This window comes from Leuciscus leuciscus (genome assembly GCF_965113295.1).
Source record: "Leuciscus leuciscus genome assembly, chromosome: 22".
NCBI classification, from domain to species: domain Eukaryota; kingdom Metazoa; phylum Chordata; class Actinopteri; order Cypriniformes; family Leuciscidae; genus Leuciscus; species Leuciscus leuciscus.
The window spans coordinates 11950060-11962879 of NC_138746.1; the positions used below are offsets into that span (position 1 = coordinate 11950060).

Sequence of the window (12820 nt, forward strand, 5' to 3'; positions counted from 1 at the left end):
TATACTCTTGTTTTTAAAAATGATCGAAGAGGCATAGCAGCTGTGTTGGATTAATTCTTTTCAAATAGGCCTACACTGAAAAAAAAAAGTTTTTTAGTTCAGGCCAATTTGCCATTTTCACAACATTTACTGAGCCATGAATAATTATGCATTGTTTGTCAATTCTTTGCCTGTTTTAGTTGCACAGTTGTTGTTGATTTTTGTTGTTACACTTAATAGCTTGTTGACTTGTCATTTCAGGATGAGTTTTCCCTATATTTGAATTAGTGTGTTACCCTAGTTATCTTTAATAGTCACATTGAGTCAATGTATTTTTTGAGTGTGACTTAGCTCATGAGTATCCATTTGATGATGTTGTTAGATTAAGACAAGAAACACTAGGCTTTCATGACGTGCATTTCTTATTATAAACATAAGATAAAGTGCATGAGGTTTATTGCATAAAATGTTCATAAAATTTGATGCAACTTAAGATATCTACTTAAAACATAACTTACAACTAATCAATTTATTAAATGTCTGGAAATTGTAAAATGAATAGTCAGTGCATTTTATACATTTAATTTACAATTAAGCAGATGCAAACTGTTGCTGCCTTTATTTGTATTTTTTAGCTATGCACCACATAAAATTAGATAGGCCTGTTTATTTTTTCAAAACTGGAGCAGCTAAATAATGTTGTTGTTTTTTTTTATGAATAAATTTGATAAGTAGCTTAGAATTCTGACTGATGATTCTTGTAATAAAGTCATGTTTTGTGGGAGGTGTTTTTGATGACTTTTTGATGATTATTTTGCTTTACTTGACTTTTGATTTATGTATGACTCCTGTAACTTTTCTATTATAATACACATTTTGGGCTGTAATTATGACTAAAACACTTTTCACAATGCTGTTCTGTTGCATACAAGCTATTTTAAGCTAATTTCTCCCTACTGCTTGACTTAATGTTCTGCTGAAGCTTCATTTAACAGCTATTGACACTGAGTCATAATTATTCTTGTATAGTATTTGTGTATGCATGTATAATTACAGTAAAATAAAAAGAGATAAAAGGAGCGAAAATTTTCAACTCAAGTATATTTGCACACATCATTGAAAAGTGAAAGTGAAAGTGACACGTGACGGCCAAGAATGGTAACCCATACTTGGAATTTAACCTCTGCATTTAACCCATCCAAGTTAATGCACACACATTAGGAGCAGAGTAGTGAGTAGTTAACACACACACACTGCAAACGTGGATACACACACCCAGAGCAGCGGGCAGCGATTAGGGGTTAGGTGCCTTGCTCAAAGGCACCTCAGTCATTTCCCACCGGTTCTGGAATCGAACCAGCAACCTTTGGGTTACCAGTTCAACTCCCTAACCACTAGGCCATGACTGCCCCTAAAAGGATGCTGAGCATGGCAAATCAATGGGTACTTTTCTTCCTGGTCCAATGTAGAAGTGATCGCCCATTTGAAGGAACCATGTTGGGCTCAGATGTCCATTAGGGAATTTACATTTTCCAATATTATGTGGATTATTATTGTCTTGAATGTTTAATGATAATTGTGTCTTGGAACTACTTGAATCAAATCGATCAAACAATTACACTAAGGGTCAACACATGATTGACTTGAAACTAAGATTTGAGCATCACCTGAGATTAGAATGAACAAAATCCAGATTGATAACATGCACTTGACAAAATGTTTGATAGATGTGGTATTTTGCATGGCACTACTTAAAATAAATAATAGAAAAATCTAATCTGATAAAGAATGCCAGTGGATAGCAATATTTAAAAAAGAGAGATAAGAGGTCTGGTTATAAATGTGTTTGAATGCTCTGGAGGAGACTAGGTGATAAGCAGGGAATTTAAATGCTTTACTTATCAAGCTTTTATTGGCACTTCATTTTGAAGGGGAGTTTCAACAGTCATATCACACTTGTGGTGGCGTGAGCTCTTGCTTATATTCAGAACTCATGCTCTGGTCAGGTTATGCGACATGTTGGAGTGAATGTATGGCCTCAACAGCCTAGTTTTTCTCCCTGCATGCTGTATACATTGAAAGAGAATTTATACAGCATCTATACTCACTGGCTACTTTATTAGTTACTGTACACCTTGCTAGTACCAGGTTGGACATTACTCCAGTCTTCAGTGTCACATGATCTTTCAGAAATACTTGTAACATTCTGATTTGGTGTTCAACAAACATAATTATATAAAAATGCAGCATGAACCCGACAGCCATTTTCATTCAATGGACATTTTCATTCATTTTGACCTTTTCCCCCTCCGTTTGAATATCTCCTTGCATCCAACCACTAGACCGTCATGTCTAAAGAACTTTTTTCCTTTTGGTCATTATTTATCTTGCCTTGGGCATTGCCTTAAGTTAAGAAAACCATAATAATCAAGCTTTTCATGTTTTTTGTATGTCTATGTGGTGTTTTTAATACGCTTTAAGACAAACAATGCGCACATTCATAAGTCAACACCATTGCTGAGTATATTCCTTAAAACTGCAGTGAACCAAAAACAGTCTCCAAAACGCAGTTAGAAATCGCTGGTGTTTCTGACGTCACAAACTACCTTGTTACCAATCACGTCAACATGTGATCATCAACGAATGGATCTCTGAGCTGGTGTGAGTGGAGGCGGGGCTCATTTGCATATTCATAGAACCACATATACTAAATGAAGCAAGGATGTAGTTACATTCAAGCTATTTTAAGGCAAGAAGGCAAGAATTTAAATATGTAATTTTGGTGATCAAAGATGATTATTGACTACTGGGGGACTTTAAGGGTTTTGTTACAACTGACTGCTGACATTTAAAGTAAATGAATTGTCATTCAGCATTTTTACATCTCAAAGTAATATAATCATACAGTCTGCCTCTTTAACTCAATCTCATAACTGTGGGGACAGTATTGTATAGCATGGCAGGGCTGTGTGTGGTATTCACCATGTGCCTACTTCCCTGCTTTATGTTTGTAGAGAACTTTCTTTGAGCTTATCCCCTATGGTTACCAAATAAAGAGAAAAAGGAAACATGTCACAACCTCATGTCAGTATGTCATGGCATTTACCTATTTGTGTTTACGCTGTATAGAGAGTAAGTTGCTGTGGCTGGGTAGATTTGAGCAAAGCTGCTAAAAAGGCAAGATTAGTGATTTCATTTCTATCGTATGTTCTCTGTTGGATTCCACTGTTGGATCTTTGATTTATGTTGTGGAATAGTCATCTCATTTTATTCGCGCCTCCTCACATCTGCGGCAGCTGCTGAAATTGCATGTTAAAAGTTAAAAGAACACCTGTCACAGGCTTGAAGCTGATGGCAACATAAACACGAGTGCATGCACAGCTTGTCACGGCAGTCAAGCTGCTAGAAGAGGCCCTTACACTTCTTCAGGAAGGAAAGAGAGGAATTAGCTTTCCATCCATCTCCTCTCGTTTTTCGAAATGAGGTGGTTCACCTGAAGGTGAACATAAGAACTCGAGACAAGTCAAGCTATCTTTTATTTTCAGGTTTGTTGACACCAGAATGTAAATTATTTAAGGAGGCCATGCAGGCTGATAAAAAAAAGAAGACGCGAGGTCTCAAAGTCGACACACAATCGTGTAGGCCTATGCAAATTATTTGCAGTACACATAAGGATGGAATAAGCTATGTGACTTTTAAAGTCTGTACAGATTTTAAAACACTAGGCATCGTACACTTGACTACTATGAAAATGACTGCATAGAAAAACTGGGCATCATACACTAAACGAGATTCCAGCGACAAGCAATTTGTCTGTCCACACCAGACGCGACGCGACTACGAGATGCGACAAAATCAATAAAAAATCACAGCCAATCAGAACAGCATGTGGGCAGGCACACGTGGCAAGTGCACGGCACCAGAGATTAATCTTGATGCCATTCGCAAGGAAATGGCTAAGTACATAATCAAATTCACATATATTACACCATTTAAACATTAAACAAAATGCATACTGAGTTACTAAAACATTCTTCGTCATAGAATACACATTTTTGTTCAGTTTAGACGTTCTTGTTTCCATTTGTTTCATTTCATAACTGACATAACATAGACTTTAAGGCAAGACAGCATTACTAGCTATTCAATGATAGTTGCTTGTAAAGGTATTGGGACTGTGCATGTTCTTAATTTTTACGCATTCAATAAACAACTTATAATTACAGGGACATATTATTGAATAATAAAGACTTATTTCCACGCAGTTCCTTGCACAACACTAAGTTTTGACCTCCAAACTCTCTTACCACAGTGCATGATTTTTTTAAACTAATACATTGACATTGGCAATTGCATCACATCACCAGCTCCATATGTGTGAATTTCTAACTGGCTCAGTTGCTCACCTACAGTAGTACAGCATTGAAACACGAGTCATGATAAAAGTGTGTATTTATCTCACTTTTACTTTTTTTTTTATGTTATCGGTTAGTTTAAGGTAACGTTATCGGTTAGTTTAAGGTAGGGTTTAGTGTTGGTGGTACATTATTTTCCACCAGACATTTCATTTACCAACTACCATAAAATATACAACAACCAATATAATAAAATGTTGACAGACTCTCATTCATCTGTTTTAGATAAAAACAGATCTCGCTTTTGGCGCTACTCACTGAACAATTTACTTTGAAAGTGTTTCGAAAAGTGTAAGAAACAACTTTTTATTTATTTTTATTATAAGCAATTTTATTTTGCTGAAATGTCGCCACAGACATATATTTCCAGTGATCCTGGGTTAAAAAGGGAGCCCATTTCCCCAAATCATGTTATGTATCAGTTCTTCAACACATATAATGGATCTTAATTACTTTCTGCTTTTTTCCTGTTATCCTCTAACTTTCATCAACGGAGGATAGTGCATATGCCAGCGTCTGAAACTAGACAGCCAACATGAAATCAGACCCTCTCTTGGCAATGATAATAAGTGCTATTCAATCATCTCAGAGACAAAGTTATTGCTGAACCAAGGCGGTCCAAGACAACAAAAAAAGAAGAAAAAAAGAAAAAGGCTGAATAATATGGAGAGGGATAATCATTTTACACGGAAATTGAAGAGCAAATATTGTATTATCATAAGGCAATTGCTTAATAAAAGCCCATTTACACAGAGGTATGTAAGTCAATATTCTAATACTTATAATCTGATAGCACAAAGTCAAATATATTAAAAAAGGAAAAGTATTTTAATATAAACTTTTTCTGGGTTTCATGCTACCAATTTTAAAAACTCTACACAGTCTAGGCACACACAAAAAAAACTGACCTATTCATTTTTCTCTCGTTCATGTTAACCACACAGAGAAAGGCCAGTGACAGAGAAGCCTGAGATGTTCTTAGAGTCACACTCTTGTCTACATTATTCTGCCAGGTTGACCAACTACAGAGAAAATGGCTCTCTGAGAGCACTTCAGAGTACCTGCACCCTCTCATAGTTCTCTTCACTCAACTCAGCAGATCACAGCAGGTGAATGCTAGCCTCTGTGCTAACGATAATGGATACTTCACTACTGCACTGTCAGGCTCATTGGATGATGCAGTGGGGATCTGTGATAATGATAGTTTAAACAGAACAAGTTGTTGTGATGCCCATAGGTCTTTGCTTGAGTGCAATTTTGGGGCCCGGGGAATGGTTTGGCACTTTAAATATATTTTCACTGCAAATCGATTGCATCTTTTTGTGTGCGTGTTGAAATTGGCCACATGTATGATCATGTACAAAATGGTCAAAGGTTACAAGAGGGAAATCCATAGTTTCTGCTTTGTTTGAGTGCCAGGAAATTGGCTCTCTCAAATGTCAAATCTTCAATGTAAATCAATGTCCTCCCAGTGCTTTTAAAAGTTTGGTACATAAGCCACTTCGTACTTTGAACAAACACTACCTCACTTTCTGCCTCTTTTAATTAGGTGTCTGTTCTATAATTCAAACTCTCCAAATATTGTCAATTAAGACATATACACAAAGCTTAGTCTAATTTGCTGCTATAGCCTATGAGTTGCTATTTTGCCGGAGTGCATCAGATAATCACAACCATGCTGATATTCAAGAAAAACAGTGTGATTGCTAGTGTGAAATTGCTTTTATACAACAGTAATATTGAGAAAATTTCCTTTTAGAGGCAGTATTTCCAGATATTTTGGAAATATGTGTTTTAAAGCTAAGTTTTTAATATAACTTCAACAAAGCAACAGCAGCATCCAATTCCACACTTCCCCGAGCAACACACGGTAGTGTTGACATTTTCCCAAATGAATCAGTGTTTTTAATGTATCGGCATGATTCACTGACTCACTCATAAAGACTGTCCCTTGTTTTGTTCCTGACTAAATCAGCATTTTTTGGCAATCGGTTGAATAATTCAATGACTAGCTCAGTTTCGTTTCTGAATGAATTAGCGAGTTTAAACAAATCAGTTGAGAAACTGATTCAAATGACTCGCTTATAAAGAATCACTTGTCTCTGGCATATGTAACCTAAAAAAAAGACTTAAAATACTGTATATATTGTATTATGGTCAGGTCATTTTGATGCTTGCTGTTGCTCATAGAATTTCAGTGTGGATGATTTGTGGAGTAATTTCTTATGCAGCAGATAAAGTATCTTAAAAAATTTCCATATGCACTAAGGTTATTTGCCTCTCTTTGGATAAAATAGAAACAGCAGTAAACATAACATGATCAAACACAGCAGCTTGATCTAAATCTCAAAACGCCTATGTGAGTAGCATGGAAACATACTCCAGATCTCATTCCTTTTAATTAAAGGTTCTCATGATAAACTATCAGGTTGCTTTAATTAGTATTTATGCATGTTGCTTCTGTACTGTTGTCTGTTGTGTTTCCCATTATGAAATTATAAACTCCATAAATGGGTTCACATAGTTCTCTAGTTGTGATAAACATGCTGAAGCCTAATCATTAGCAGTGCATAGTTAAATGTGCATGTTCTTCTCACATTCTGGAAGAATCTGACAGCTGGAGGCTTGGTATTTATATTTATCTGTGCCTGTAAAGCTTAGTTAGAATGATCTACACCTCCTTCCAGCATCCCGTCCCCCTCCCATATTTGTTCCTGCTAATTAATGGCTGTGGTGCTAATTAAAAGCTGTGCAACACTCAATACATTCTGAGTCCTTGAGAAATATTAACATTTTCATTTGCAGGTCTCAGAAACTAATGAATATTCAACTGCAAAATTTCCAAGGAAAATTATAGGTTTGGGAGGAGCATGAAAGTGACAGAAAGACATATAGGCCTATATTATGCAGTAAAAAAGGATTTCACACTGGGAGTCCTGTAACATGACAAAACCTCATGGAGTAAAGAAAAAAGAACAGAACAATAGAAATAAAAGGTTTGACCATAGCCTAGTCAATTCAAAGACATTGGCATGCTTTGTCGAGAAGCATTTCAATTTTTCATGTTATAATACAAACGAAACACTCTGCCATGGAAGACAATGTGCACGAGAGAAAAGAAAAGCTTTGCATGAAAGAAAGGCCTCCGCTTCAACTGTATGCTGAGCACCAGGAAGCTTCCTACTGCGTTAAACATGTGTCATCTTTACACATAAATCAAGCCTGTGAACAAAATGTCTGTGCTGGGCTAGATAAAAGGGGAGAAGCGCCCAAATGTGGTCTCTTGGGCACAGTTCCACACCTCCACCTCTTTCCATCCACTCCCCACATTTTAATTGCTACTGTTTGCCAATTGCCACAACTCATACTGTGCCCATAATGACTGTTCCTCACAATGCTGCCATAGCACTTGATCTCTTTTTTAATGATCCTCCTCCTGTAAATTTGTACTGTTCTAGTGTCTTATCTCACAGATCTTTATCAGCTCTGCTTGCCTGTGGACACATTAATTGGGGAGTGATTAATTGACCACAGATACTTCAGGCATGACCTATGTAAAGCGCACAGTCACTCATTTGCACTGCTGATTTGATTACTGACTATATAGCTCCTTGTGTGCAATTAGTGTAAAATCTTTACCGGTGACGTTTATGACAGTTACATTCAATTAGTCGTATGTAGATTTCCACTATAGAGTGAGGGATGATGATTGTTAACACCAGATTGGACTGGTGTAAAAATGCTATGATGTTTTTAATAATAGGAAACATGAGCAGAACTAATTTCTCTGTAAATCATTTGGATAATCATGCCTATGTTAATTGGCATGTTGACAGTTTATGTAAGATTGGTTTTATAGACAATTCACATAGAAAATTGTTCTGCTTGTGTTTTAATGAGGCAGTGCTTATGTTTTGCTGGTACGCTTAAAATTTTCAGTTTTTGACTGGGAAAAGACAATTATTCAAATGTATTCAGAATTATTCAGTTTCATCAGTTTTCTGTTTTACTTCTGGTAATAAGGAAAAAATCAGAACGATACAGAATGAAAGTCTGCTCCATGAACACAGAAACACATTATTTGTAACAGTGCTTAATTTGTACACGACAAAAAGAAAGACAGTTCCACTGAAAATAATTAGCTTGGGAAATGTTGTGAAGTATTCGAGTTAGTTAGGGTGCTTTCACATCTGTAGTTCGGTTCATTTGGTCCGGACCAAGGGCGACAAATGATACTTTGTTGCATTTTTAAGGCGTTTTGGTTCCTTTTCACACCACACTGATCGCTCTGGTCTGGATCAGTTTATGAGTTGATAAAACGAACCAAAATGCAGTCACGTGACAACATCCACATCACTCGGAACGCATTTCCATAACTGCACTTCGTTTGGTCAGAATTAACGTGCGGGGAAATTCCAACAGAACTCCTAGAAATAAACAAAAAATACGTGGAAAATCCGGCAGACAACACGCCGCTGTTTACTATGGAGAGACAACTGCGTGGGCTGATTGTATCCTTGGTCATTTTGATTATAGTTTGTCTACACCACTTTAGACAAACAATAATATTTGAGAATGAACCGAGGATGCGGCTCGAAAATAATGTTAATAATAATTTATATCAGGCTCCGCACCTCCTCACAACTCCAAGTTTGTCTGCGAGGCGAGCAGCGAGGCGAGCAGCGAGGCGAGCAGCGAGCTGCGAACTGTCAACAAACATTTCTCCTCATCCTATATAACGTTAATGCAACTAGCTTAGTCCAAAAATGCGCAGTTATTTGCCAGTTGGTTCTGTTCGAGGTCGGATCACGTTCTCACCACAAACAAACCACTCCAGAGTTCGTTTCAAAGCGTACCGAGACCACCTCTTCCAGGAGGTCTCGGTATGCTTGTTTGGTCCGCTTTTGGTGCGCACCCGAGTGCGATTGCCGCATTCACACCTGCCCAAACGAACCGCACCAACGGGGGAAACGAACTCTAGTGCGATTCAACCGAACTAAATGAGGCAGGTGTGAAAGCACCCTTAGATTGGGCGATCAGCCAGGACTGGGACTTCTGTGTGTGCAAGTTCCTGACAGACGGTCAAGTCTGTGGGGATTAATCCTGCAGGTTACATCGTTACACCAGTAGGTGGTGACAAGTGCCTGTCTTTATGAGTAATTGAATCATTTATTCAACCGATTCATTCACAACACTGATTGACCCCTGGTTCACACCGGATGCGGAAGCGTCGCGGAACGGAAAATCACGCGCGGTCCGGCGCCTGCCTGTTCACACTAGACGCGTATTCTCCGCGGCGGTCGACAAGCGCTTCTGCTCAGTTGTTGTTTATTCAGAGCTATTTTTACATCATGGGTAAGTAAATAACCTCATAAAATGAATACACCATGTTTCTGTAACCAAGAAGTTTGTACACTTCTTTTATTAATCCGTTGTCGAGACACACACACAGCCAGAGAGAGAATATGGTAGATAGTTTTTTTTTCTTTGTTTGTTTTCATCTTTCTAGTCTGTTTAGATACACAAATATGATCGCATTTGTCACTCGCGGTATTTTAATTTGAAAATTGCTTTTATTTTGACAATTGACCGGATGTCTCGTGTTTCTTGGTGTGACTTCCTGCCGGAATGGACGCGAATCACTCGCGGCTCGCGCAAAAAATAGACCAGACGCCGAAACTGGCGCTCCACGGCGCGGGCCGGCCGCGGCATGCCGCGGCGCTCCGCGTCTGGTGTGAACGACACCATAGGTTAACATGGGCGCCGAAAGGAAGCGGCCTCCGTTCCGCGCCGCTTCGGCGTCGCTTCGGCGGCCGGTGTGAATGGGCCGTAATTCTGGAACAATACAAGTGGCTGTCTTTATGAGTGAATAATTCAATTATTCATTCAGCTGATTCATTCAACACACTGATTCAATCAAGGATAAAACACCACTAAGTACTACTGTTTGTGTTGCAAAGTGTCTACTATGGCTTCATTTGGAACTGTTGTCAATGGCGGAGAAAAAACACACGAAGAGAATAGCAATATTCTGTCGAAGGGCGTTTTCATACCTTCCTCATTTGGATGATTTATTTTTTCTGGTACTTGCCATGTTTTTTTTTTCCCTTAGTTTGGATTGTTTCTTCACAAGTGAATACAGCAATAATGCTCGGATTCACACCAAAGAAATCGGCCTAAGATCGGCCTGAACGAGGTTGATGTTGAAAACGATCTCTGGAGCAGTTCATGTAGTAAAAAAAGCAGTTTGAACCAAGGGACCGACAAACCAAGCAGTATCATAATTCATATTGGGAAATATGTTATGTAAAAATCATCAGTGTCTGATTCTCTGGCTTATTATCCCAGTTGAAAATCAAAGAGCACCTATTTCCATTGCTCTTCTCTGAAACATGAGGTGCATTGCAAGAAAGCTGTCCTGATGAAGCCTTTATTCTCGCTATAAATAGTACAATTTAAGTCCCTGTTTTGGAATAAAGCAAACAATCTACAGGTGTGAAAACACCTAAGATGTTCTTGTTATTATTATTCGTGCTGATTCTTTTTTAGAAGTCACACAAAATACAAAGAGAAAGCTGCTGAGCCACCCCCAAAGGCGTTATCTTTATTTATGTTGTCTTTTAAAATGTATTGTTTCAGTTGTGAACTTGGGAACATACAGTATAAGCAATATGCAGCATTAAATTGAGTACTTGATCCTCTGTAAAAGGATGAAATGTGCTGTATAGCCAACAAAGGCTTATGTTATCTGTTGAGGCTTGTGCGCATGGCATATGCATATGCTCTGTTTGTGCCATTTAGAGCCAGGGACATTTTTCTTTGTCACATTGCTCTCCTGGCTCAACCAGCTGAAAGCAGGATTAGCCTCCAGTGTCTTTGAAAAGTCAAGAAGTGAGGGAAAAATGAGGATAAAGTGATGACAGGATGGAGAGAGAGCGAGGAAGAGCGAGAAACACATGGGCAGTTACATGAGCAAGAGAGTTGGAGAGAGAGAGCTAACAGCTTGGCTGGGAGGGACATGGCATGCATATTTCATATATAAAAGACAAGCATTTCATTTCCATATTTAGTGAACACTGAGAAGACTTATTTGAGCAGTCAGGGCTTTGTTGAAATAGAAAATCAGCAAACTCACTGTGCCCATGTATTTCCAAATCAATCTACAGCCATCTGCAACTGATGCGTGACATGGCACGTCTGGATCTCCCATCTGATTTCCCGAAAACTCTTGAACATTTTTCACTGTGATTGGCTTATCTATGTCTAGGAGTTTTATTGTTATGAGATGCACAGGGACCATCCTGGCCCCTGAAAAGTGTTTAATTAGAGTGGTGGGGTGACTTAGTGGTTTAAAAGAATATTTCAAGTTCAATACAAGTTAAGCGCAAACAACAATGTTATTAACCACAAAAAATTATTTCCTCAAATCTGGATTACAATATAGTTTTGCAACCAGTGTTATTTTGATATCATTCAGATCTGATTATAAAATGTATTCATATTTTAATTAGTTTATTAATATTTTTAATTAGTTTTTTCTCTTTTTTTCAGTTTTCTTTTTATTGCATTATTTCTGTTTAGCTTTTTATTTTATTTCAGGTCAGTCATTTTAGTATTTCAGCTTCCTTTAACTTATTTATTAGTATTGCCAAGACAATATTTCAAATTTTCATTTTTTTTTTTTTTCAGCTAACATTTGTTTTAGTTTATTTCAGCTTTAATTAAAATAACAAATACCATTTTTATTAGTTTTAGTTGTAGTTAACAATAACAAAATTGCTTACAATGGAAGTGAATGAGGACTGGATTGCTGTTATTGTTAACTACAACTAAAACTAATACAAATTTTAATAATGCAATAATTACATACAATTTTTAAATGTTAAAATACTCACTTGTTTCAATGGTGAAGCCAAAAGGTTGCTGCTTTTATCCCGACAAGGAACAAGCCAAGCACAGCTCTTAACCCTAAAATACATTGCTTTAGATAAAAATTATGTTAAATCACTTTTTACTAACTGTGGTTTTCTTTTTTTCCATATCAGATGTAAAGAGGGTTTCCAGGGCATTCGCTGTGACCAGTTCCTGCCCAAGACTGATTCCATCCTGTCCGACCCAAGTGAGTGTTCTTGCATTTTGCTTTAATGAATCAGATTCATGTAAACACATACATTTTTTATTTTTACTTTGCAATGTCTACATTTAACAGGAAATCCACATGGATATGTATTATACAACCCTTTTAAATTGTTTTGAAATGAATGTACAGGGTCACTGATGTGAATAGAGAGAAATGGCTGTATAACTTTCAGCTTCTAACCCAAATGAATGCTTAACCTCCGTGGACCATAATGCATTTATGCATTCATTTGCCAATAACAACAAGGCTTTGCAGTTTGCAGTCTTACAGACACTGTTGTCATAGA

General features: G+C 37.5%; 1 protein-coding gene across 1 annotated transcript in view; it reads left to right on the top strand.

Moving 5' to 3' along the window:
• The window catches only part of nrg3a (neuregulin 3a), a 331337-nt gene that overhangs the window by 265862 nt on the left and 52655 nt on the right, over positions 1–12820 (top strand). The window contains exon 3 of the mRNA XM_082154121.1: positions 12440–12513. Coding sequence (XP_082010247.1) covers positions 12440–12513 — 74 coding nt within the window. The remainder of the gene's footprint in view (positions 1–12439; positions 12514–12820) is intronic.